This window comes from Hyla sarda, chromosome 13 (assembly GCF_029499605.1).
Source record: "Hyla sarda isolate aHylSar1 chromosome 13, aHylSar1.hap1, whole genome shotgun sequence".
Taxonomy (NCBI): domain Eukaryota; kingdom Metazoa; phylum Chordata; class Amphibia; order Anura; family Hylidae; genus Hyla; species Hyla sarda.
The window spans coordinates 20,764,434-20,791,019 of record NC_079201.1 but is presented as its reverse complement, the minus strand read 5'-3'; the positions used below and the strand labels follow the sequence as shown (position 1 = coordinate 20,791,019).

The 26,586-nt window shown below is 43.9% G+C and overlaps 2 protein-coding genes across 5 annotated transcripts in view; one reads left to right on the top strand and one right to left on the bottom strand.

Annotated features, from left to right (window-relative positions):
- The window catches only part of PDE6G (phosphodiesterase 6G), a 27,269-nt gene extending 7,430 nt beyond the window's left edge, over positions 1 to 19,839 (top strand). For 2 of the 3 annotated variants that reach the window (XM_056549786.1, XM_056549787.1), the window contains 3 exons: positions 13,071 to 13,310; positions 17,364 to 17,404; positions 19,316 to 19,839. In XM_056549786.1, the coding sequence (XP_056405761.1) occupies positions 13,165 to 13,310; positions 17,364 to 17,404; positions 19,316 to 19,392 (264 nt within the window). In that variant the 5' untranslated portion in view covers positions 13,071 to 13,164 and the 3' untranslated portion in view covers positions 19,393 to 19,839. Of the gene's footprint in view, positions 1 to 12,967; positions 12,990 to 13,070; positions 13,311 to 17,363; positions 17,405 to 19,315 lie in introns of those variants that run through there. The other variant, XM_056549788.1, reaches the window with a different exon arrangement.
- Positions 19,833 to 26,586, bottom strand: TSPAN10 (tetraspanin 10). Of its 2 annotated transcripts, XM_056549782.1 has the most exons (4): positions 26,181 to 26,586; positions 23,978 to 24,588; positions 22,022 to 22,265; positions 19,833 to 20,142 (listed from the first exon to the last, which is right to left on the bottom strand). In XM_056549782.1, the coding sequence occupies exons 1-4, from the start codon at positions 26,283 to 26,285 to the stop codon at positions 20,038 to 20,040; spliced, it is 1,065 nt and encodes a 354-aa protein (XP_056405757.1). In that variant the 5' UTR covers positions 26,286 to 26,586; the 3' UTR covers positions 19,833 to 20,037. The 2 variants fall into 2 exon arrangements, with proteins under 2 accessions (XP_056405757.1, XP_056405758.1); XM_056549783.1 differs by lacking the exon at positions 19,833 to 20,142 and having other exon boundaries at positions 21,951 to 22,265.

Sequence of the window (26,586 nt, the reverse complement as noted above, 5' to 3'; positions counted from 1 at the left end):
CTATGGAAGAGCTCAAGTGTTTAGAAATGAATAATATACACTGCTCAAAAAATTAAGCGAACACTAAGATAACACATCCTGGATCTGAATGAATGAACTAATCGTATGAAATACTTTCGTCTTTACATAGTTGAATGTGACGACAACAAAATCACACAAAAATGATCAATGGAAATCAAATTTATCAACCCACGGAGGTCTGGATATGGAGTCACACTCAAAATCAAAGTGGAAAACCGCTCTACAGGCTGATCCAACTTTATGTAATGTCCTTAAAACAAGTCACAATGAGGCTCAGTAGTGTGTGTGGTCTCCACGTGCCCGTATGACCTCCCTACAATGCCTGGGCATGCTCCTGATGAGGTGGAGGATGGTCTCCTGAGGGATGTCCTCCCAGACCTGGACTAAAGCATCGGCCAACTCCTGGACAGTCTGTGGTGCAACGTGGCGTTGGTGGATGGAGCGAGACATGATGTCCCAGATGTGCTCAATCGGATTCAGGTCTGGGGAACGGGTGGGCCACTCCACAGCATCAATGCCTTCCTCTTGCAGGAACTGCTGACACACTCCAGCCACATGAGGTCTAGCATTGTCTTGCATTAGGAAGAACCCAGGGCCAACCGCACCAGCATAGTATCACAAGGGGTCTGAGGATCTCATCTCGGTTCCTAATTGCAGTCAGGCTACCTCTGGCAAGCACATGGAGGGCTGTGCAGCCCCCAAAGAAATGCCACCCCACAAAGTTACTGACCCTCTGCCAAAGCGGTCATGCTGGAGGATGTTGCAGGCAGCAGAACGTTCTCAACAGCGTCTCCAGACTATCACATCTGTCACATGTGCTCAGTGTGAACCTGCTTTCATCTGTGAAGATCACAGGGCGCCAGTGGCGAATTTGCCAATCTTGGTGTTCTCTGGCAAATGCCAAACATCCTGCACGGTGTTGGGCTGTAAGCACAACCCCCACCTGTGTACGTCGGGCCCTCATACCACCCTCAGAGTCTGTTTCTGACCAGTTGAGTGGACACATGTACATTTGTGGCCTGCTCGAGGTCATTTTGCAGGGCTCTGGCAGTGCTCCTCCTGCTTCTCCTTGCACATAGGCAGAGGTAGCGGTCCTGCTGATGGGTTGTTGCCCTCCTACGGCCTCCTCCACATCTCCTGATGTACTGGCCTGTCTCCTGGTAACGCCTCCATGCTCTGGACACTACGCTGACAGACACAATAAACGTTCTTGCCACAGCTCGCATTGATGTGCCATCCTGGATGAGCTGCACTACCTGAGCCACTTGTGTGGGCTGTAGACTTCGTCTCATGCTACCACTAGAGTGAAAGCACCGCCAGCATTCAAAAGTGACCAAAACATCAGCCAGGAAGCATAGGAACTGAGAAGTGGTCTGTAGTCACACCAGCAGAACCGCTCCTTTATTGGGGATGTCTTGCTAATTGCTTATAATTTCCACCTATTGTCTGTTCCATTTGCACAACAGCATGTGAAATTGATTGTCAATCAGTGTTGCTTCCTGAGTGGACAGTGTGATTTCACAGAAGCGTCATTGACTTGGAGTTATATTGTGTTGTTTAAGTGTTCCCTTAATTTTTTTGAGCAGTGTATACAGATGCTCTTAGAGGTCAACCATGACTGCATTTTAAATATAATGGATTTTGTTTTATTTAACCCCTTCCCGCAGAATGTCATATATAAACGCCGGGTTGTGCAGTGCGTTCGCGCATCCCGGCGTTTATAAATGACATTCAGTTAACCCGGCGATGCGCAGCATCGCACGGGTTAACTGGCAGAAGTCCCGCTGTTTCCAGCAGGGGACAACTTCTGCTTCACCCCCAGGACCATCCATTGATGGTCCTGGTCAGCGATCACTGTGATTGGTCCCTGTGGACCAATCACAGTGATCTGGGGTGAAAGTTCAGATCCCCCGCACTGCCCGCCCCTGGAAGTCGGGCAGAACGGGGGACGACAGAACGGGGGACGATGGCTGCGGGGACCTGCGGCATAGGGGGGGGGACATCAGGGGACCGGCGGACTTACCTGGCGGGACCGAGGAGCACTGCGGGACCGGCCACGTGGGCGAGCAGCGACGGGACCGGCAGGTAAGTATATGGAGCTCAAGGCTCACTGACTATTGTTACTCTACCAGTCTGTAACACAGCCATCATTTTGTAAAAGACTCCTATTATTGTCTTCTACCTTAAACGGAACTACATCTAGTTGTGTCACAATTGAGAACACCTACCATAGTGTATAGTAAGTGATAATAGCAGGGTAGCTAATGTTATCATCAATGTATTTGAGGGTTTCCTATTCAAGAAAAAGAGACAAACTTAGTCCTCGGGAGTAGTGTCCAGATGGACTTGGACTCGCATAAAAACAAACGAGAGCGCTCCATAGCGTAAAACCACCCGGGTGGATATGGCAAAAGGAAAGATTATGCAAGCCTCTTACCCCAGGTGGTTGTGTGGACCCACACACAACAACGGTAAGCGTGAGTGAGCGGCAAGGTCCGGTCTGCAGGCTCCCAACCTGGTGAACAGCAACTGGGGATAGACTTCCAAAGAGTGGCGGGTCTCCTCGACGCTGACCAAGGACGGACACGTCGAGTAAGTAGAAGGTGATTTTATTGGGATAATCCAACGCGTTTCACCTCGCTTGCGCGGCTTCATCAGGCATAATGACTATGCCTGATGAAGCCGTGCAAGCGCGGTGAAACGCGTTGCATTATCCCAATAAAATCACCTTCTACTTACCTGACGTGTCCGTCCTCGGTCAGCGCCGTTGAGACCCGCCACTCGTTGGACTCACATAAGACAGTTTTCTAGAGACCTACATAGAAGGATGTTCACTCCTACTGCACCATAAAGTCTTGTTTAGACCCTAATCGCATGTGATCCAAGTTGACTTCAGATGGTTTCCTTCTGCTCGTTCTCACAGTTGTCGTTGGACCCTGTTACCTCAGAACCTTGGCCCTAACAGGGTGTCAAAGAATCTCATTGTGGACTTGACCAACTAAGTTTGCAATATAAATAACTTACAATAAGTCTACAGAGTTGGCACTGCCACTGGGTACGATATTGGAATAATGTCACTAATGCCAATGCTACTCACGGATCCTCCGCTTCGTGCCGGTGCTCTTCCAGACAAGAGCCAAAATTTAGAACAAAAGATACGGACGCACTCGGGTTCTCTGCGGGTGATTTATTCTGTGCAGGTCATACAGCAATGCTCAGTCGACGTAAGTCGACTGAGCATTGCTGTATGACCTGCACAGAATAAATCACCTGCAGAGAACCCGAGTGCGTCCGTATCTTTTGTTATAAATTTCGGCTACTACATTGTAGACCCAACGATGGTTGAGTCCTCATAGTATGGTTAAAGGGGTTATCCAGGAAAAAAACTTTTTTTATATATATATAAACTGGCTCCAGAAAGTTAAACAGATTTGTAAATTACTTCTATTAAAAAATCTTAATCCTTTCAGTACTTATGAGCTGTTGAAGTTGAGTTGTTCTTTTCTGTCTAAGTGCTCTCTGATGACACCTGTCTCGGGAACTGTCCAAAGTAGAAGCAAATCCCCATAGCAAACCTCTTCTACTCTGTGCAGTTCCCGAGACAGACAGAGATGTCAGCAGAGAGCACTGTTGCCAGACAGAAAACAACAACTCAACTTCAGCAGCTGATAATTATTGGAAGGATTAAGATTTTTTAATAGAATTAATTTACAAATCTGTTTACCTTTCTGGAGCCAGTTGATATATATACATATATATATATAAGTGTTTTCCTGGAATACCCCTTTAAGAGACCATTTAGGAAATTGAGGTATAAAAGGCAAAGGTCTAATTGGAGAGCTAAGAACCTTTGGAGGCAAACATCTTTAAAGGGGTACTCCAGGGGAAAACAATTTTTTTCAAATTAATTGGTGCCGCAAAGTTAAACAGATTTGTAAATTACTTCTATTTAAAAATCTTAATCCTTTCAGTACTTATCAGCTGCTGTATGCTCCAGAGGAAGTTGTATTTCTTTCTGGAATTCTTTTCTGTCTGACCACAGTGCTCTCTGCTGACACCTCTGTCCATGTCAGGAACTGTCCAGAATAGGGGCAAATCCCCATAGAAAACCTCTCCTGCTCTGGACAGTTCCTGACATAGACAGAGGTGTCAGCAGAGAGCACTGTGGTCAGACAGAAAGAAACTCCAGAAAGAAATACAACTTCCTCTGTAGTATACAGCAGCTGATAAGTACTGGAAGGATTAAGATTTTTAAATAGAAGAAATTTACAAATAATTTTAACTTTGCGTTACCAGTTGATTTAAAAAAAATATTTTTTTTTCCAGGAGTACCCCTTTAACAGAGCCTCCACCTATAATATCATTTGTAATACTTTGGCCTCCTCTTGAGGCAGCAGGGCCCTTAGGACCATTATATTAGACAAGACCCCAGATGTGACTTTGAACTGTAATAAAAATGGTACCTGGCACTCACCGATCTTGCAAAAGTGGAAATTTATTAAAGGGGTACTCCAGTGGAAAACTTTTTATTTTTTTAATCAACTGGTGCCAGAAAGTTAAACAGATTTGAAAATTACTTCTATTAAAAAAATTCTTAATCCTTCCAGTACTTATTAGCAGCTGTATACTACAGAGGAATTTATTTTCTTTTTGGATTTCTCTTCTGTCACGACCACAGTGCTCTCTGCTGACCTCTGCTGTACATTTTAGGAACAGTCCAGAGCAGGAGAAAATCCCCATAGCAAACATATGCTGCTCTGGACAGTTCCTAAAATGGACAGCAGAGGTCAGCAGAGAGCACTGTGGTCGTGACAGAAGAGAAATCCAAAAAGAAAAGCATTTCCTCTGTAGTGTACAGCCCCTAAAAAGTACTTGAAGGATTAAGATTTTTTTTTTATAGATCAGTAATTTACAAATCTTTTTAACTTTCTGGCACCAGTTGATTAAAAAAAATAAAGTTTTCCACCGGAGTACCCCTTTAAGTCATAACAAGGTCCAAGAGGAACGCGTTTCGGCGTTGGAGCCTTCCTCAGCTGTCTGCATAGGCAATGATTATTTACAAACTGCGAATAAACCCTGTGTAGTGATCCCGCTGATACATGACCTATGTTACCTTCTAGAGATGAGTGAACTTACAGTAAATTCAATTCGTCACGAACTTCTCGGCTCGGCAGTTGATGACTTTTCCTGCATAAATTAGTTCAGCTTTCAGGTGCTCCCGGTGGGCTGGAAAAGGTGGATACAGTCCTAGGAGACTCTTTCCTAGGACTGTATCCAGCTTTTCCAGCCCACTGGAGCACCTGAAGGCTGAACTAATTTACGCAGGAAAAGTCATCAACTGCCGAGCCGAGAAGTTCGTGACGAATCGAATTGACTGTAAGTTTGCTCATCTCTACTACCTTCCTTTCCATTCTTAATAACATACAAACAGTACTAGGAGGAGTAATACACAACTGCAGCATCAGACTACACAGGATATGTAGTCTGTAACCATGGAGACATCAAAGTGTGCATAGGTGCTGTATACATGCTAAGAGACAATTTGTAAACCTTTAAAGGGGTACTCCGGTGGAAAACTTTTTTTTTTTTTAAATCAACTGGTGCCAGAAAGTTAAACAGATTTGTAAATGACTTCTATAAAAAATCTTAATTCTTCCAGTACTTATTAGCTGCGGAATACTACAGAGGAAATTATTTTCTTTTTGGAGCACAGTGCTCTCTGCTGACATCATGACCACAGTGCTCTCTGCTGACATCTCTGTCCATTTTAAGAACTGTCCAGAGTAGGAGAAAATCCCCATAGAAAACATATGCTGCTCTGGACAGTTCCTAAAATGGACAGAGATGTCAGCAGAGAGCACTGTGGTTGTGATGTCAGCAGAGAGCTCTGTGTTCCAAAAAAGAAAAGAATTTCCTCTGTAGAATTCAGCAGCTAATAAGTACTGGAAGGATTAAGATTCTTTAATAGAAGTCATTTACAAATCTGTTTAACTTTCTGGCACCAGTTGATTTAAAGAAAAATACTTCATGAGGGGGCGGGACTATGACATCACAAGCTGCCGGCTACAGCGTTCAGAACAGTTTTTTTTTTTCCAAACGCAGAGCAGTGGGGGTACCCCTTTACATTTTATTAAAATTTCTGGGGGGGGGGGGGGGGGCTCAAATCTTAATCAATTTGAAATTCCAGTCCAAATTAGGAACATCAAGCGTAAATCTGGGCCAAAATATGCATTACCAGGCATTTTTTTATTTGAGTATCATTGAACTCAATAGCTGGAAAAGGATGGCTTTTTTTAGGCTGTCTTTTGTGCCATAAAAGGGCGAAAAAGCTTCCGTTTTTTTTGGTACAAAACATGGCTGAAATAACAATGTGTGAACATAGCCTGACTGTTACATGTCTCCATCTGTCCTGTCCACTGATCTCACCCTCATTCTGGGTCAGGTTTGCATTAGATGTTATATGTCAAATAAAAAGATATGATAGTAAAATTAACCCTTACCTACACCCTTATATAAAAGATGGGTTTTTGTTCCAAGTCCCATGCGAGTAGATGGGACTTTCAGTACCTTACTCCATAAGCTCCGCTCTGCATATCCTGGTGAATGTGTCAATCCGGCTTGCAAGCCACACCCCATCTTACAAAGAGAGGAGGTCGAGATAGGAGGTCGAGATATGAGGATGGGATATGAGGTCAAGATAGGAGGACGGGATATGAGGTCAGGATATGAGGTCGGGATAGGAGGTTGAGATGGGAGGTCAGGATATGAGAACGAGATAGGAGGTCGGGAAATGAGGACGGGATATGAGGTTGGGATAGGAGGTCGAGATATGAGGTCCGGATATGAGGACGAGATAGGAGGTCGAGATATGAGGTCAGGTTATGAGGTCAAGATAGGAGGACGGGATAGTAGGTCAGAATATGAGGTCGAGATACGAGGTCAGGATAGGAGGATGAGATAGGAGGTCGGGATAGGAGGTCGAGATATGAGGTCAGGATATGAGGATGAGAAAGGAGGTCGGGAAATGAGGACGGGATATGAGGTCAGGATATGAGGTCGGGAAATAAGGACGGGATATGAGGTTGGGATATGAGGACGAAATATGGGGACATGACCACAATATATGAGGACTGGATATGAAGTCAAAAGCTTCCTCCTTTGTCGATTTTCCTCCCCAACAAGGATGAGGAAGGAAAAACCAGGCAACGCCGGGTACTCAGCTAGTGTTCAATAAAATGTGAAAAATTAAGGTGGACTTCTATTCCAAAGAGTTAAAATCCAAGTGCAGCAAACACAAAAATAGAATAAAAACACACAAACGAAACGCACCAACGCATTTCGACCTGTACAACTGCGTTTCGTTTGTGTCGTTTTATTCTATTTTTGTGTTTGCTGCACTTGGACTTTAACTCTTTGGAATAAAAATTTGGATTTTACCCCGAGTCAAGAGCCGGAAGTCCACCTTCATTTTTCGGGATTGGTTCACCCGAGGACCCAGTCTCAGGGTTTGTGTCCGAGCTTCCACGAGGAGAAGTTGTGCTGGATACCGGGACATGTGAATTCTATGGTGCGCTGATCCAATTTCTTTACTACATTGTCTGTAAAATGTGCCAGAAAAATTAGTCATTTTTTTTGGACTAGTGGAGGTCCAAGTGCGTGACTCCCAATAATCCTGAGAATAGGAAGTTTCAGGCCTTTAATACTGTTTTCAGCAGTGGTCTCCAACCTGTGGACCTCCAGGTGTTGCAAAACTACAACTCCCAGCATGCCCGGACAGCCAACGGCTGTCCGGGCATGCAGGGAGTTGTAGTTTTGCAACAGCTGGAGGTCCGCAGGTTGAAGACCACTGGTCTACAGTATATACTCATGCTATGACTCTACCTATGTACAAAAATATAAGTACTACAATACTGCCTCCTATGGACCAAAATATGTCACTTCTAGAGATGAGCGAACTTACAGTAAATTCGATTCGTCACGAACCTCTCGGCTCGGCAGTTGATGACTTTTCCTGCATAAATTAGTTCAGCTTTCAGGTGCTCCGGTGGGCTGTAAAAGGTGGATACAGTCCTAGGAGACTCTTTCCTAGGACTGTATCCACCTTTTCCAGCCCACCGGAACACCTGAAAGCTGAACTAATTTATGCAGGAAAAGTCATCAACTGCCGAGCCGAGAAGTTTGTGACGAATTGAATTTACTGTAAGTTCGCTCATCTCTAGTCACTTCCATCATCTCTGTTAGTAAAGGTGACTGCGTGTTATACTGAGCAGCTCACTTACTACATCTATTGGGCCATACTGTACAGGAGCAGGGACTTCTGTTTTTGACAGGAGTCCCTGCTCCTGTACATACTTTAGGCTGCATTCACACCACGTTTTTGCAATACAGTTCCCGTATACGTTTTCAATGTGAAAACCGTACAGAACCGTATTGAAAACCGTATACATTGACTCTCCATTGTAAACCGTATGCCAAAAGATGCATCAGGTTGTGTCCGTTTTGCATGCTGTACGGTTTTGTCAGTTTTTTTTCCCGTACCCAAAACCGTAGTCTACCACGGTTTTTGGTCCGGGTGAAAAACTGTATTAAAACCGTATAAGTTTTTTTTTTTTTTAACATTGGAGTCAATGGGAACTGTACAGAACCGTATGTTTGTACAGTGTCATCCAGTTTTCACCATATGTTTTTTTACTTTGCACAGTTTTTTTTCTTGGAATTTCAATCAAACAAGTGAAACTTTATTCAAAATGGAGTGAAAAGTTAAAAACTTATATGTTTTTTTCTTACAAAATGGAGGCAACCGGACATCATTTTTCAAACCGTATACAGATAAAAATTTGTACACACGTTTTGATACAGTTTAGTCAGGTTTTGACTAATCCGTTTTTCATCAAAAACCTGATACGGAAACTGTATTGCAAAAACTGGGTTCACACCACGTTTTTGCAATACAGTTCCTGTATCAGGTTTTTGATGAAAAAAACGGATTCTTCAAAACTGGACTAAACTGTATCAAAACGTGTGTACAAATTTTTATCTGTATACGGTTTGAAAAATGATGTCCGGTTGCCTCCATTTTGTAAGAAAAAAACATATAAGTTTTTAACTTTTCACTCCATTTTGAATAAAGTTTCACTTGTTTGATTGAAATTCCAAGAAAAAAAACTGTGCAAAGTCAAAAAACATATGGTGAAAACTGGATGCCGAAACTGTATAGCAAAATCATGGTGTGAACCCACCCTAAACTGTATCAAAACGGGTGTACAAATTTTAACCCGTATACGGTTTAAAAAATTATGTCCGGTTGCATCCGTTTTTTTATTTTAAAAAAAACATACGTTTTTAACTTTTCACTCCATTACGAATAAAGTTTTACTTGTTTAATTAAAATTCCAAGAAAAAAACTGTGCAAAGTCAGAAACCGGATGGTGAAAACCGGATGGAACTGTACGCACATACAGTTCTCTACGGTTCGAATTGAATCCTATGTTAAAAAAAAAAAAAAACGTATACAGTTCAATACGTTTTTTTCACCCGGACCAAAAAACCGTGGTAGGCTGTGGTTTTGGGTACGGGAAAAAAAACGGACTAAACCGTACAAGGCGCAAAATGGACCCAATCGGATGCATCTTTTGGCATTCGGTTTTCAATGGGGAGTCAATGCATACGGTTTTTAATACGGTTCCGTACGGTTTTCACATTGAAGACGTATACGGGAATTGTATAGCAAAAACGTGGTGTGAACGCAGCCTTATACAGGCAATCGCAGTATTTGCTGAATCAGGTCCAAAACAAATCTTATAGTAATGATGGTTCTAGTTGGGGTCCATTCGTGCCTACAATGAGCAGGTGTGTTCCTGGACGGACTCCTCGCTGCCTCCTGCAGGTTTTTCGCTTTCATTACACATCACATTCTCCTAATTGCCTCCTATGTCCTTGAGTTAAGAGGATCAGGCTTGAGCCGCGTAAACGCATAGGTCAGCAGAGATTAGAGTTCCACTTCAAAATTGTGCTAGAAATAAATGGGTCACTAAGGAAAGAAGCAATGGGAAGTCATTTTAATAAGTTGCCATGGTTACACTTAAACATAGGACCACAGAGCTGAAATAACGTAATGCCAACCACTGTGCCATGCGGTATGGGTCAATGCCAACCACTGTGCCATGCGGTATGGGTCAATGCCAACCACTGTGCCATGCGGTATGGGTCAATGCCAACCACTGTGCCATGCGGTATGGGTCAATGCCAACCACTGTGCCATGCGGTATGGGTCAATGCCAACCACTGTGCCATGCGGTATGGGTCAATGCCAACCACTGTGCCATGCGGTATGGGTCAATGCCAACCACTGTGCCATGCGGTATGGGTCAATGCCAACCACTGTGCCATGTGGTATGGGTCAATGCCAGCCTTAGAAATGTGATCATAATGGGGGACATCAAAGCATTTAGTAGGGTTTTTTTTTTTTTTTGCTTAAAGGACAACTGCAGCGGAATTACACTTATCCCCTATCCACAGGATAGGGGATAAGTGTTTGATCACGGGGGGTCCGACCGCTGGGACCCCCCTCGATCTCCCTAATGGAGCGCCGGCATTAGCACCCATGGTGACGTAGCGTCGACCTAGAGGTCGACGGTGACGCCCCGTCTCCTCCCCGTCCCCATACAGTTCTATGGGGGATGTGGGGAGGCACGAATGCTGCCTCCCCGCCTCTCCTAATAGAGATGTATGGAGGAGGCGTGCTGGCCGCAGCGTCATGCTGCGGCAGGCACGCCCCCTGCACGGGAGAACCACAGCACAGCCGCGGACCCGTACAGGAGATCGCCGGGGGCCCCAGCGTTCGGACCCCCTGCGATCAAACACTTATCTCCTATCTTGAGGATAGGGGATAAGTGTTTGTACCGCTGCAGATGTCCTTTAAAATTGTCCCAAAAAAGCATGTGCGACTACTCTTTTTTTTCTGCAACTTTTTGATTGTGCAGTGTCCTAAGCAACAAATAAAAATCTTGCTTAGGCTGGGTTCACGTCATGTTTTTTCCATACTGTTTTCAATCAGTTTTTCTAAAGAAAACCGTATGGCAAAAAAACGGATGGAACAGTATGGGAAAAAGTAAACCGTATGTGTTTTTAAACTATATACTGTTTTTAAAAGTGCATACAGTTCCGTCCGTTTTTATTTTAAAAAAAAAACATACATTTTTAAAAATGTTGTCAATTTTTTACGGTAGGGGTGTTGGTTGGGGACTTTAGGATGCAAATGCGCATGTGCAAAGTAAAACCGTATACAGTTTCCCGTATGGAACCGTATACACGTGCGTTTCCCATTGACGTCCATGTTAAAAAAAACTTATGTGGTTGCAGTACAGTTTTTAAACCGGAGACAAAAACTTGGTCAACTACAGTTTTGAGTACGGGAAAAACCGTATTGCAAGCAAACTGTACGCAACCGGGTGCATATGGTTTTTAATTATTTGTCTATGTATACGGTTTTCAATACGGTTCCATAGGTTTTCAATAATGAAGACGTATACGGGAAATGTACTTGAAAAACGTGGTGTGAACCCAGCCTTAACAAAGCAAAAAGTGATTTTTTACTTGCAGTGGTCAGAGATTTATCAAGTGTGAAAGTCGCAAAAAAGGTGCATTGCATGAAAAAAATAAACTACTAAGACATGGAGCAGAAAAAGCCACTACCAAAGCAGAAAAAAAATAAAAATTGCTTATGTGAAAGAAATTTATCAACAGACTGAAAACAGTCACACATAAGCAAAAAAAAAAAATTGTAAGAAAAAATAACTATAAAATGGTATACATAAGCGAACATTGATAAATTGATAAATGCTCTTACTCTGGACAATTCCTAAAATGGACAGAGGTGTCAGCAGAGAGCACTGTGGTCAGACAGAAAGGAAATTCAAAAAAGAAAAGAATTTCTTCAGCATACAGCAGCTGATAAGTACTGGAAGGATTGAGATTTTTAAATAGAAGTAGTTTACAAATCTGTTTCACTTTCTGGCACCAGTTGATTAAAAAAAAAAAAAGTTTTCCGGTGGAGTACCCCTTTAACCCCTTAAGGACCAAGGACGTACCGGTACGTCCTTGGTCCTGCTCTCCTGATATAACGCGGGGTTACCCAGTAACCCCGCGTCATATGACGGCGGGCTCGGCGTCATAGTGAAGCCGGGACCCGCCTCTAATAGCGCGCAGCGCTGATCGCGGCGCCGCGCGCAATTAACCCTTTAGCCGCGCGCTCAGAGATGAGCCGCGCGGCTAAAAGGGAAAGTTCCCGGCTAGCTCAGTCGGGCTGTTCGGGATCGCCGCGGCTAATCGCGGTGTCCCGAACAGCTGACAGGACAGCGGGAGGGCCCCTACCTGCCTCCTCGCTGTCCGATCGCCCAATGACTGCTCAGTGCCTGAGATCCAGACATGAGCAGTCATGCGGCAGAATCGTTGATCACTGGTTTCTGGGCAAAATGATTTTTGGGCAAAATGACTGACGTCATTACAAAGTAGAATTGGTGGCGCAAAAAATAAGCCATAATATGGATTTTTAGGTGCAAAATTGAAAGAGTTATGATTTTTTAAAGGCAAGGAGCAAAAAACGAAAATGCAAAAACGGAAAAACCCCGGTCCTTAAGGGGTTAAACAAGGAAAAAGTGATTCTCAAGATGGGTCTCCCCATAAGAGAACATAGGACATGTTAGGAAAAATGTACCACAGAAGTAGCCCAATTGGGACGGAGATGTGTGTTGAATTCTTGGCCCATAATAATGTGTTGGAATGAGGTTCAAATGTCTGGATACAAACCTGATGTCGGACACATAGGGGGAGATTTAGAGGAAAACTTGCCCAGTTGCCCATAGCAACCAATCAGATCACTTCTTTCATTTTTCACAGGCCTTCCTAAAAATGAAAGAAGCGATCTGATTGGTTGCTATGGGCAACTGGGCAAGTTTTCCTCTGCACAGGTTTTGATAAATCTCCCCCATAGTCCATACCAAAAAATGTTGCCTACTATTAGTATTTACCGAATTTTCTCTTTCTTCCAGGTGGTTCTAGAATTCCTCCTTTCACCTGGCGTCACGTAGATCTTTTCCACTTTGCCTGTGAGTCTACTGGAGCCAAAGAGGTTCCGAGCTCGCCATGAATCTTGAACCAGTTAAGGCCGAGATCAAATCTGCCACACGTGTGACTGGGGGACCCGCAACCCCAAGGAAAGGACCACCAAAATTTAAGCAACGACAGACCAGGCAGTTCAAGAGTAAACCTCCAAAGAAAGGAGTTCAGGGGTAAGAGAACTTGGACCTACCTAGCACTTGTAGACAACACCCAATTGGCATCATTACAACCTAAGGTCCATCAAGGATACTTTATTTCATTTATTTTTTTTACTATTAAAGGGATATGTTGGCTAGATATCCATAAAGGGGAACCCTTTTTATTTATTATTTTTTTTTTTTAAATGAACGGATGCCAGAAAGTTAAACTGATTTGTAAATGACTTCTATTAAAATAATCTTTACCCTTCCAGTACTTTTTAGCAGCTGTATGTTACAGAGGAAATTCCTTTCTTTTTGAATTTCTTTTTTGTCTTGTCCACAATGCTCTCTGCTGACACCTCTGTCCGTATCAGGAACTGTCCCGAGCAGGAGAAAATCCCCATAGCAAACCTATGCTGCCCTGGACAGTTCCTGACACGGACAGAGGTGACAGCAGAGAGCACTGTGGACAAGACAAAAAAAGAAATTCAAAAATAAAAGAATTTCCTGTGTAGCAAACAGCTGCTAAAAAGTACTGGAAGGGTACATTTTTTTTAATAGAAGTCATTTACAAATCTGTTTAACGTTCTGGCACGAGTTGATTTAAAAAATAAATGTTTTCCCACCGGAGTACCCCTTTAAAGACTTTAGCCGATCCTTTTTTTTATTCCCTGATAAGTAGTTCATAATATGTCCTATGACTGGAACCCTCACCAATGCACTGTAACTAGGGTTGCCATCTGGCTGGTATTTTACAGACACAGCCAGTATTTTGGCCATCCAATGCAATGGCCGGTATTTATCCAAACAGTCCTCCAACTACCGGAATGTTTCACCATAACCTGACCAGATTTTCCCAACCAGAGCGCCTCCAGCTGTCTACAACCCACACAGGTGGCTCAGGTAGTGCAGCTCATCCAGGATGGCACATCAATGCGAGCTGTGGCAAGAAGATTTGCTGTGTCTGTCAGCGTAGTGTCCAGAGCATGGAAGCGCTACCAGGAGACAGGCCAGTACATCAGGAGACATGGAGGAGGCTGTAGGAGGGCAACAACCCAGCAGCAGGACCGCTACCTCTGCCTATGTGCAAGGAGGAGCACTGCCAGAGCCCTGCAAAATGACCTCCAGCAGGCCACAAATGTGCATGTGTCCACTCAAACGGTCAGAAACAGACTCCATGAGGGTGGTATGAGGGCCCGATGTCCACAGGTGGGGGTTGTGCTTACAGCCCAACATCGTGCAGGATGTTTGGCATTTGCCAGAGAACACCAAGATTGGCAAATTTGCCACTGGTGCCCTGTGGTCTTCACAGATGAAAGCAGGTTCACACTGAGCACATGTGACAGACGTGACAGAGTCTGGAGACGCCGTGGAGAACGTTCTGCTGCCTGCAACATCCTCTAGCATGACCGGTTTGGCCGTGGGTCAGTAATGGTGTGAGGTGGCATTTCTTTGGGGGGCCGCACAGCCCTCGATGTGCTTGCCAGAGGTAGCCTGACTGCCATTAGGTACCGAGATCATCAGACTCCTTGTGAGACCATATGCTAGTGCGGTTGGCCCTGGGTTCCTCCTAATGCAAGACAATGCTAGACCTCATGTGTCTGGAGTGTGTTAGCAGTTTCTACAAGAGGAAGGCATTGATGCTATGGACTGGCCGCCCGTTCTCCAGACCTGAATCCGATTGAGCACATCTGGGACGTCTCGTTCCATCCACCACAGACTGTCCAGGAGTTGGCGGATGCTTTAGTCCAGGTCTGGGAGGACATCCCTCAGGAGACCATCCTCCACCTCATCAGGAGCATGCCCAGGCATTGTAGGGAGGTCATACGGGCACGTGGAGGCCACACACACTACTGAGCCTCATTGTGACTTGTATTAAGGACATTACATAAAGTTGGATCAGCCTGTAGTGCGGTTTTCCTCTATGATTTTGAGTGTGACTCCATATCCAGACCTCCATGGGTTGATAAATTTGATTTCCATTGATAATTTTTGTGTGATTTTGTTCTCAGCACATTCAACTATGTAAAGATGAAAGTATTTCATACGATTAGTTCATTCATTCAGATCTAGGATGTGTTAGCTTAGTGTTCCCTTTATTTTTTTGAGCAGTGTAAAAGTAATTTACAAATCTGTTTAACTTTTTGGCAGCAGTTGATTTAAAGGGGTACTCCACTGGAAAACTTTTTTTTTTTTTTTTTTTTTTTTTTTTTTTATCAACTGGTGCCAGAAAGATAAAAAGATTTTTAAATGACTTCTATTAACCCCTTAACGACGAAGGACGTATATTTACATCCTCCACCGACTCCCGCGATATGCCGCGGGGTCACGTGGTGTCCCCACGTCATATCGGGTCGGTCCCGGCGGCTATCAACGGCCGGGACCCGCGGCTAATGCAGGACATCACCGATCGCAGTGATGCCCTGTATTAACCCTTCATACGTGGCGATCAAAGCTGACCGCCACGTCTGAAGTGAAAGTGAAAGTAACCCGGCTGCTCAGTCGTGCTGTTTGGGACCGCCGTGGTGAAATCGTGGCATCTCGAACAGCTTACAGGACACCGGGAGGCCCCTTACCTGCCTCCTCGCTGTCCGATCGGCGAATGACTGCTCCGTGCCTGAGATCCAGGCAGGAGCAGTCAAGCGCCGATAACACTGATCACAGGCGTGCTAATACACGCCAGTGATCAGCATAGGAGATCAGTGTGTGCAGTGTTATAGGTCCCTATGGGATAACAATGATCAGTGTGTGCAGTGTTATAGGTCCCTATGGGATAACAATGATCAGTGTGTGCAGTGTTATAGGTCCCTATGTGACCTATAACACTGCAAAAAAAAGTAAAAAAAAAAGTGTTATTAAAGGTCATTTAACCCCTTCCCTAATAAAAGTTTGAATCACCCCCCTTTTCCCATTAAAAAAAAATAAACCAGTGTAAATAAAAATAAACATATGTGGTATCGCCGCGTGTATAAATGTCCGAACTATAAAAATATATTGTTAATTAAACCGCACAATGGCGTACGCGCAAAAAAATTCCAAAGTCCAAAAAAAGCGTCTTTTTGGTCACTTTTTATCCATTAAAAAATGAATAAAAAGTGATAAAAAAGTATGATCAAAACAAAAATCATACCGATAAAATCTTCAGATCACGGCGCAAAAAATGAGCCCTCATACCGCCCTGTACGTGGAAAAATAACAAAGTTATAGGGGTCAGAAGATGACAATTTTAGACGTATTAATTTTCCTGCATGTAGTTATGATTTTTTCCAGAAGTGCGACAAAATCAAACCTATATAAGTAGGGTATCATTTTAACCGTATGGACCTACAGAATAAAGATAAGGTGTCATTTTTACCGAAATATGCACTGCGTAGAAACGGAAGCCCCCAAAAGTTACAAAATGGCGTTTTTTCTTCGATTTTGTCGTACAATGATTTTTTTTTCCGTTTTGTCGTGAATTTTTGGGTAAAATGACTAATGTCACTGCAAAGTAGAATTGGCGATGCAAAAAATAAGCCATAATATGGATTTTTGGGTGGAAAATTGAAAGTGTTATGATTTTTAAAAGGTAAGGAGGAAAAAACGAAAGTGCCAAAACTGAAAAACCCTGGGTTAAAAAATCTAAATCCTTCCAGTATTTATCAGCTGCTGTATGCTCCACAGGAAGTTCTTTCCTTTTAAAAATGTATTTTCTGTCTGAACACAGTGCTCTCTGCTGACACCTCTGTCCATGTCAGGAACTGTAACTGTCCAGGTTTTCTAGAGGGATTTGCCCCTACTCTGGACAGTTCCTAAAATGGACAGTGGTGTCAGTAGAGAGCACGGTGGTCAGGCAGAAAGGAAATACAAAAAGAAAAAAGAACTTCCTATGGATCATAACAGCAGCTGATAAGTACTGCAAGGATTGAGATTTTTTTTTTTTATAGAAGTAATTTACAAATCTGTTTAACTTTCTGGCACCAGTTGATTTAAAAAAAATAATAAATAAAATAAAATAAAAGTTTTCTAGTGGAGTACCCCTTTAAGCTAGGTCAATTAAAAGAACTTCCTCCAAGCTAAATTATCTCCATCCTTTCCTTACAGATTTGGTGATGACATCCCTGGAATGGAAGGTCTAGGAACAGGTAATACAATCTTTCCATTGCCTTATTTTATGGTAAGGTAAAAGCTTAAAGGGGTTTTCCACTGCCCTAGTGTCCGGTGACGTCACGCTACGCACCCTCAATGCAAGTCTATGGGAGGCGGCATGGCGTGATGTCACAAGGCACGTGGCCATGACGTCACGACCCCCGCAGCCAGCGTTGGGATCAAAATGTTCCGGATGCTGGGGCAGTGGAGTACCCCTTTAAAGGGAATATGTTAGATTCAAATGATCTGTGCCTTCATAACACAGAAAAATGGTTTTATTCTTTAGTGCAAAGAGGTGTTCCCCAGCCCCTGCAATGCTAAGGTCTAAAATGCCTCCTCGCTCCCCCTCCCATCCCTGTCACTGCTTTACTGACAGTCAGCTGGAAGCCGAGCCCTGTTTTCAAATCTGTGTGCACAGCACAGAAGTGAGATTTGAAAACTGGGCTTGGTTTCCAGCTGACTGTCAATAAAGCAGGGACAAGTACGAGGTGTTCCATCCCCCAGCACTTCAGGAATTTGGAAAAAAAAATTTTACTTAATTTTTTTTTTTTTTTTAACACTCTTTAAATCATTGTTTCCCAACCAGAGTGCCTCCAGCTGTGGCCAAACTACAACTCTCAGCATGCCCGGACAGCCAAAGGCTGTCCGGGCATGCTGAGAGTTGTAGTTTGACCACAGCTGGAGGCACTCTGGTTGGGAAACACTGCTTTAGATTATTGGGCTAAAGAAGGGGAAGCTGAACATCATGATGACATAATGTTCAGCTTCCTGTCAGGCAGGGCATAGGAAACATTGCTAGAACTTTAACCCCTAGATACAAGGTGTGAAGAATTTACCACTTCACTAACAGAGTCTAAGGGGGAGATTTATCAAAACCCGTCCAGAGGAAAAGTTGCCCAGTTGCCCATAGCAACCAATCAGATCGCTTCTTTCATTTTGCAGAGGCCTTGTCAAAAATGAAAGAAGGGATCTGATTGGTTGCTATGGGCAACTCAGCAACTTTTCCTCTGGACAGGATTTGATAAATCTCCCCCTTTGAGTGTCGCATGTACACCGGGAAAAGCTCACGCTGGATTATTTGAGCTCCATTTACCCATTGGAGGTCAAAATAGAGGCATTGGAGACATTGAAGTCAACTGGTGCCAGAAAGTTAAACAGATTTGTAAATGACTTCTATTAAAAAATCTTAATCCTTCCAGTACTTTTTAGGGGCTGTATACTAAAGAAAAATCCAAAAAAAGAAATGCATTTCCTGTGATGTCATAACCACAGTGCTCTCTGCTGACCTCTGCTGTCCATTTTAGGAACTGTCCAGAGTAGCATATGTTTGCTATGAGGGTTGGATAGTTCATGAAATGGACAGCAGAGGTCAGCAGAGAGCACTGTGGTCATGACATCACAGGAAATACATTTCTTTTTTTGGATTTCCCTTTAGTATACAGCCCCTAAAAAGTACTGGAAGGATTAAGATTTTTTAATAGAAGAGATTTAGAAATCTGTTTAACTTTCTGGCACCAGTTGATTTAAAAAAAAAAAAAAAAGTTTTCAACGGGAGTACCCCTTTAATTACCATAGGGCCCTAATGGTATATATTCATAGCAATATATGAGGCACTGCAGTTGTAAATAATGTCCGACTGTCCGGATTGTACCGTTGAACCGGCAATTTGGACTATAAATGCCTGTAGTCTCTATGGAGATTAATAATGCTCACCGTTTCCATAGAGACTACAGCCATTTTTAGTCCAACTTTCTGGCACAAGGTGATTTAAAAAGGTTTTCCAGTGGAGTACCCCTCTAAGAAAGGGAGCCAAAAAATAAGGGCCGAGAATCTCTTTGGGTGGCCCGCTATATAGATGTTCTAGGTTCTTTTCACGTTCCTCACTTGCGTCTATTATCTCTTTGCAGACATCACCGTCATCTGCCCCTGGGAAGCCTTCAACCACTTGGAGCTGCACGAACTGGCCCAGTACGGCATCATCTAGAGACCCCGGCGGCCATGTTGGTCAAGCCTGTTTTTTTTTATTTCCTGGCCGGTCACAGAGATGTAGTGTGTGTAGGATTTGGTACAAGACAAGGGTGCCCAACTCTGCTTCTTTGAGGTCTCGGTTGTGAACTGCTGGCTTTCTCCCCTGGCAAAACCAAAAACTTGTACACACACTGCAACAACTACCCCAACCAATAGAGATCTCTGTCATGTCCGCCATGTTGTACAATACACTCCAGGCATCCTGGAAGAATGATCATGTAAACCTCCACATTTCATGAGATTTCTATCAATTTACCGTGTACACCCCTTCCTATGTTTCTCTTTTTGCCAATGTTTCACCGGTTGCCCCTAAATTCCTTATTGTCCATCTGCTACCACTCCTAGCATTATTACTGTGTGATAGCTACAACATATAGCGTCTGGGAATAAATTATATTTTCACCTCCAAGATTTTTGTCAAATCTGTTCACTTTGCATTATGGGCCAACGGGTGCCAACAGGCCATTCTGCCACGTTCAGGGGGCCCAAGTACAGTCTGGGTGAAGAAATATATACATTTCAGCTTTGTATTCTGGATGGCGCCTTCTTCTGTGTCCATGGTCGCCCCCGACAGAGTAGATTTGAAAACTACAACGAAATGTCAATTTTTTTCTTTCCTCCATCGCAAAGATCTCAGATCCTTCTCTGGCTGGGAGGCAGATTGCTGAAGCAGGAACCATTCCGCACCTCTGTCTGCTGTAGGAAACTGGAAGGAAAACCCCATCCTTTAGCTAAGCTCCACCCACAGTCAAAGGTTAAAGGGATACTATCGCCATGTTTCTGGTCCATATCACTACCCTGGCCTTACCAGGGCACCTACAGATAAACCAACAAGTGAGTGATCCAGCTCACCTTCCCTGATGTACGGTGCTCGGACCGGTGCCCGGCAAGGCATCCAATATTGAAGAAAAAAAAAAGTACGGAGGGTCCAGCACTTCGTTGCAAGCAGCTTTATTGAAGATACATCACACTATAAAAACGACAGACATGTTTCGAGCACAAGCGCTCTTCCTCGGTGACCGAGGAAGAGCCCTTGTGCTCGAAACATGTCTGACTGACTGTCGTTTTTATGGTGTGATGTATCTTCAGCACTTTGTTGCAAGCAGCTTTATTGAAGATACATCACACCATAAAAACCACAGCCAGTCAGACATGTTTCGAGCACAAGCGCTCTTCCTCGGTGACCGAGGTCACCGAGGAAGAGCGCTTGTGCTCAAAACATGTCTGACTGACTGTCGTTTTTATGGTGTGATGTATCTTCAGCACTTTGTTGCAAGCAGCTTTATTGAAGATACATCACACCATAAAAACGACAGTCAGACATGTTTCGAGCGCAAGCACTCTTCCTCGGTGACCTCGGTCACCGAGGAAGAGCGCTTACGCTCGAAACATATCTGACTGATTGTTGTTTTTATGGTGTGATGTATCTTCAATAAAGCTGCTTGCAAGGAAGTGCTGGACCCTCCGTACTTTTTTTCTTGACCTACAGATAAAACCATGCCCCCAGTGGCCTAAAGGGGTAACTAGTATATGTCATAAAATGCTTATTTCAGAACAACACACATAATCGGCAAAAGAAAGGTATCGGTCTGTTCAGTGAAAACTGCCTCTTGTACGTATTTTCTTGTCCTATATAATTCCCCTGTAAGCCGCTCATCTAATCCCCACTACACAATGGTTTTATGAGATAAAGGATCATGTGGAAAAAAATCCTGCAGATAATACACTGCTGATATAATGCACAGTCACGTAAGTCACAGCATAACTTATTCCAATTAGAAATCATGGCTTATAAAAAAAATTAAAATAAAAAAACACTAATGGTCCCCACACCATCCAGAACATAATCCTGTCCGGTTGCAGCATCATCTTTGTCCCAGCTGAAGCACAGGCAGGGACAAAGTCTAGGAAGTGAGGACGGGACACGCACTCCTCTGTGCTCACTCCTGTCCTATCAGACTGCAGCATGAAAACAGAGAGGAGGGGGTTACAGAGCAGCCTGCAGTGATTGGATAAAGAGACACAGCACAGCAGACTCAGGGAGGAAGTGAATGCATGGTGAGTGAGGGCGGGCACAGTGCTTCTTTTAGACACGCCCCTTCCTGAGCAGAGGATGTCAGAATGAGTGAAAGGCACTTTATTTATTTATTTATTTTTTAATAAACCATTAATTCACTTTTTCTAACATCCACTGCTCAGGAAGGGGCAGCGGATATTTTATTTTTTATTGCAAATTGTGGTGGTACCAAATATGCATAGTTTTTTGTTTTTTCAATGCAAATCTTTAAATAATAAATACATTTTTGTAATGGAAAATTTGTAAATTTTTTTAAGGGTTTCATGTAACCACCTTTATGTTGATGGCCAAACAGAGGAAGGTCCCTTAACACCTTAGATGCTGGGGTCACCATTGACTGCTGCATTCAAGGAGTTAAACTACCCGGATTGGAGGAGTTTAGGTCAATCCGTCTGAGAATCGTTGTATCATTCATTTACCATTGTAAAGAGCTTAAACATTGGCTTTAATAAAGAGATTTTACAATCTTGATTTCACTGATGACCCTTTGGGCACAAACCATACATACAAGTTGTGTAGCCGGCAGCGAGAGGTATAAAGCCGCCATATCCCAACTCCTGCGGTTGATCCAAAGTACAAGCTGAGGGACACAACCTCCCAGGTAGATCAGGCTGCTGGCCATGGCCTCACTCATACTGAGGGCTCCAAATCCGCATTGAGAATTGGGTACGGTGCCATTCTGAAGGGGGTCAATGCAGCAGGAATAAGGGACACCACATGAGTTGACGCCAGGGGAACTGCAGTTGAAATACCTGCAGAAGTAGAGAATTGTTAATAGCAAGATCAGAAGAAACAATATATGCAACAATATACCACAACACCATTCAGATAGTAGAGACCCGTGGTGGTGCCTCTTCTGGCAAGTGACACCTAGAGTCCTCCAGAACTGTACTCACTATTCTGCTGGTGAGGTCACTGTGTACATACATAAATTACTTATCCTGTACTGATCCTGAGTTATATCCTGCATTATACTCCAGAGCTGTACTCACTATTCTGCTGGTGGGGTCACTGTGTACATACATTACATTACTTATCCTGTACTGATCCTGAGTTATATTCTGTATTATACTCCAGAACTGTACTCACTATTCTGCTGGTGAGGTCACTGTGTACATACATTACATGACTTATCCTGTACTGATCCTGAGTTATATCCTGTATTATACTCCAGAGCTGTACTCACTATTCTGCTGGTGGCAGAACTGTATTTGAACTATACTAAGCAAATGTTTGTCTTGTACCTCTGTGTCCCAGCTCATCTTGCTGCTTTCCTGTACAATGCCCCAAGGTACCACGTACCTGACATCTCCTTTGGCTCACTTGACTACTCTCGGCAGTAACGCATACCTGGCTTGACTTGACCTCTATTACCAGACCTTTGACTAGATCGACTATGCCAATGTTTGCCCCCAAACCTGCCTGTCCCTTGTTGACCAATTCTGGACTGCTTGACACTACTTCTGTAACCACATCTCTCCCTTGTAATGTTCTGAGATATTATCACAACTGTTGTGGTGTCCCAGCACCAGAGGCTGTCCTGTGGGCTTAAGTTTGCCTCGGGCATCTCTGCTGCCTCTATATTGGGCCCACGGTTCCATTTCCTGACCTGTTATACTGGGATATATTTGTGTGTTATGTTATGTACTAATTTATGCACTGTACCTTTAAGGGATTGTGGCAGAGTGACCAAGTGACCCTGATGCCCAATGGGGGACCCCCAAACTTAGCCCTTGTAGTGTGTGTGTGTGTGTGTGTGTGTGTGTGGTGGAGGGGGGGGGGGAGTAGTTTAGAGTTGGAGTGTGGAGTCTAGTTCTAGTCAGTAGGAGAGTGTGAAAGGAACAGGCTGTGTGGGCTGCTAATAATCTTAAATCTGCAGCAACTACAAATCCCAGCAAGGTGACAGGCTCCCCGGGTCCCACTCTGCACTAAAGTCTGTATTGTCAAGGTTTCAGTCATTTCAGATACAGATATGTATCCGCAACCTTGCATCTGTGTATTCATTACCCAGCGCCTGGCCCAGAAGAAGCTATGTCATCCTCGGACCATAAAGGTAAACTGTGTCCTGGCGTCACAAACTTTATCTTATACCCTCATCATTAGTGGCACCACAGCCTTGTATCTACACCATACCCACCACACTGTCATTGCCCTTGAAGACCATACATCCTACTACTCATATGTGGTCTTTTTGTTGTCCTGCTGGAGGGTTATCAAAGTTATTAGGCCTGCCAAAAGCACCAAACGTCCTTGGATCAACTGGGTGCCGCAACCCTAGCCAATGGCATTGGAAAGGTGGGTGCTATAGGTGAAATTGTGCGATCTAATCGGTGCTTTCCCTGGCTATGGCATAATTCAGGCCATTACAGAATATAACTATGGATTGGGATATAGGATGGAACTCTGGATTTTTATATGGATAAAAGGCTATTTATAGACAGAATTTGAGGTTACCAATACTTACAGATTTACGGACCAGTCTTCATAGGACTGCACACCACAACACTCCATGCCAAGTTGTATCTCATCCAATAGAAATTGAAGATCCGAATCGTCTTGGTATCGGCTGATGGCCAACATCATGGTCATCTTTACTGAATCCTGAATTTGTTCATGAAAACACAGGACCACCAGGGCCACCACAGATTGTGCGACCAACAGCGTAACCATCGCAGCAAAGAAAAACTTGAGGAGGCAAAGGTTCTCTCTGATAAATCCAACACATCCTGAGAAAGACAAGACGCACACGACCAGGCCCACCAGTACGAATATAAGCATGGGGTCAGTACCCAGATTCCCGATCTTCTCACCCATCAAGGACTGCTTGTCTGCAAGGCCCCAAAATCCAAAACACAGCAGGCCAAAGCCCAATGTGAAGAAGATGAAGTTGAAGAAGAACATGAGATATTTAATGAAGGGTACGAGGGGATCTGGATGATAGCCTTGAGGTGATGGCCAGTCCTTTATGGGAACGGCAATGGCTGGGGAGTGGTCTGCTTCGGCACCAATGCTATGGGTGTAGTATGGGAAGTCATCTGATTCCTGGGCATTTTTTGTATTTCGTTTGGACGCACCCTGTTGAAAGAGAATTAACAATGTCTGAGAAGGCTCCGATTTGTTTTTAGTGCTCAGCCAGTCATTGCCAGTCACAGCCATTGTGTGACCACCCAACACTACACTGGCAGCTACAGTCATTGCCTGCCCCTCTACTCCATTTACAGCCACAGTCATTGCCTGTCCCTCCACCCCATTTACAGCCACAGTCCTTGCCTGCCCAACTTCCACTGGTGACAACCAAAGTCATAGCCTGCCAACCCACTCACCACATTGGTGGTCACAATCATTGCCTGCCCACCCCTTGCTACATTGGCAGTCAAAGTCATTGCTTGCTGACCTACCCTGCTACATACCCAGCCACAGTCATTGCCAGTAACAGAACATTATTGCCACCACCCTCGACATTGCCCTGTCTTACACTTCACTGCCAGTAAGTAAATCCGCCCCCCCCCCCCCCCCGCCATATTTTCAGCCCTAAAATGGATTAAAATCATCAAGGAAGGAGTAACAGAATTTTTTTTACAGCTTGAAGGGTGTAGTCAAATCCCGATATTTGCAATCTCACATAAGAAAGAAAAGCTTCCCGCACTCACCGGTACTTCAAATTCATGTAGTTTTATTCATCTACAAACGACATACATCGCGGACATCACCATGGTGCAGGGAGGGAAACCGGCATCAAATCGACAGCAGGGGCGTATGGGAACGACAGGCTGTTTCGCGTCAATGACGCAAAACGGCCTGTCGTTCTCATACTCCCCTGTTGCCGGTCTCCTTCCCTGCACCGTGGTGATGGCTGTATATATGTTGTTTGAAGATGAATAAACCTACATGGATTGAAGTCCCGGTGAGTGCGGGAAGCTTTTCTATCTTATGTGAGATTGCTTTGCTGCGACTTATAGGGGGAGATTTATCAAAACCCGTCGAGAGGAAAAGTTGGAGTTGCCCATAGCAACCAATCAGATCACTACTTTCATTTCTAAAAAAGGCCTCTAAAAAATATGTGGTGTCTGGGGTGTTGCAATGGTGAATGAAGAGTCTGGTGGTATTAACCCCTACTTGTCGTGACGCCAGGGGGAGGTTTGCTTAATAGTAATGTTCCTACCGCCAACCAGCCCACAAACGGCAGGGATAATAAACGAAATGTCCACAGCAGATTTTATGAAGTAACCGGAAAACTTTATCTGGTATGAACAGTCTTTACAATTACACAGTCTTTTGGAGAGAACCGGGATGCAGGTTCCTCACAGGTTTTGCTGGGACGTGAAATAATGAGCTGTTTTATGCAGGCCACTGTGCTACTAATTTTAAGATTTTAGCTGGCAGTAGTCACACAGAAAAAAATAGTATCCGGGCATGCTGGGAGTTGTAGTTTTGCAACAGCTGGAGGCACACTGGTTGAAAAACACTGCTCTACAGCTTCACATTAGCCTAATTACGACCATATTTTGACTCAGTGACAGGTTGCAATCTGGTTCCTTAAAACCATAGGGAAGGTCTCATTCACTGACAGCAATCAGAGATCTTAAAAACTGAAGTAACCTCATTTTAAATAAACTTTTGGAATGCACAGACATCAACAATCAATTCCCGAACACAAACATGATCACCTTGGGTAACAATCTCCTCGATTCACCATGTTCCCCCGAGTTTCTCCGCAGCCAAGGAAAAGAAGACAGCGCTTTCTGGAGCAGACGAGGAATTCTCGTGCCCATTTTCACAAGTATTCTGTATCGACGAGGGCGAAATGTGGTCTCCAAAATATTCTGACGCCTTCCCGGCCCCCACCTCCCAGCAAGTTAGTCAGGAGACTGGAGATCAGCATCTGATCATGTGAGGCACCATGTCTCCCAATGCTGTTTGATTTAACCTCTTTTATTTAACCCCACCTACGCTGGAGAAATCTTTTCACACATATTGTTATCTATAGAGCACATAACATTTTCATAAATGGACAGAAATTGGGCATTTTTTATATTGGGTATTTTTTTGTCATATCTTTTCCCTTTGCACTTG

Coding starts and splice junctions, on each gene's coding strand:
- TSPAN10 (XM_056549782.1), bottom strand. CDS start 26,285: ATGGGCACGAGAATTCCTCGTCTGCTCCAGAAAGCGCTGTCTTCTTTT. Junction 24,589..26,180: donor CGAGGAGATTGTTACCCAAG/GTGATCATGTTT, acceptor CTCTTTCAACAG/GGTGCGTCCAAACGAAATAC. Junction 22,266..23,977: donor GAAGACTGGTCCGTAAATCT/GTAAGTATTGGT, acceptor CTACTTCTGCAG/GTATTTCAACTGCAGTTCCC.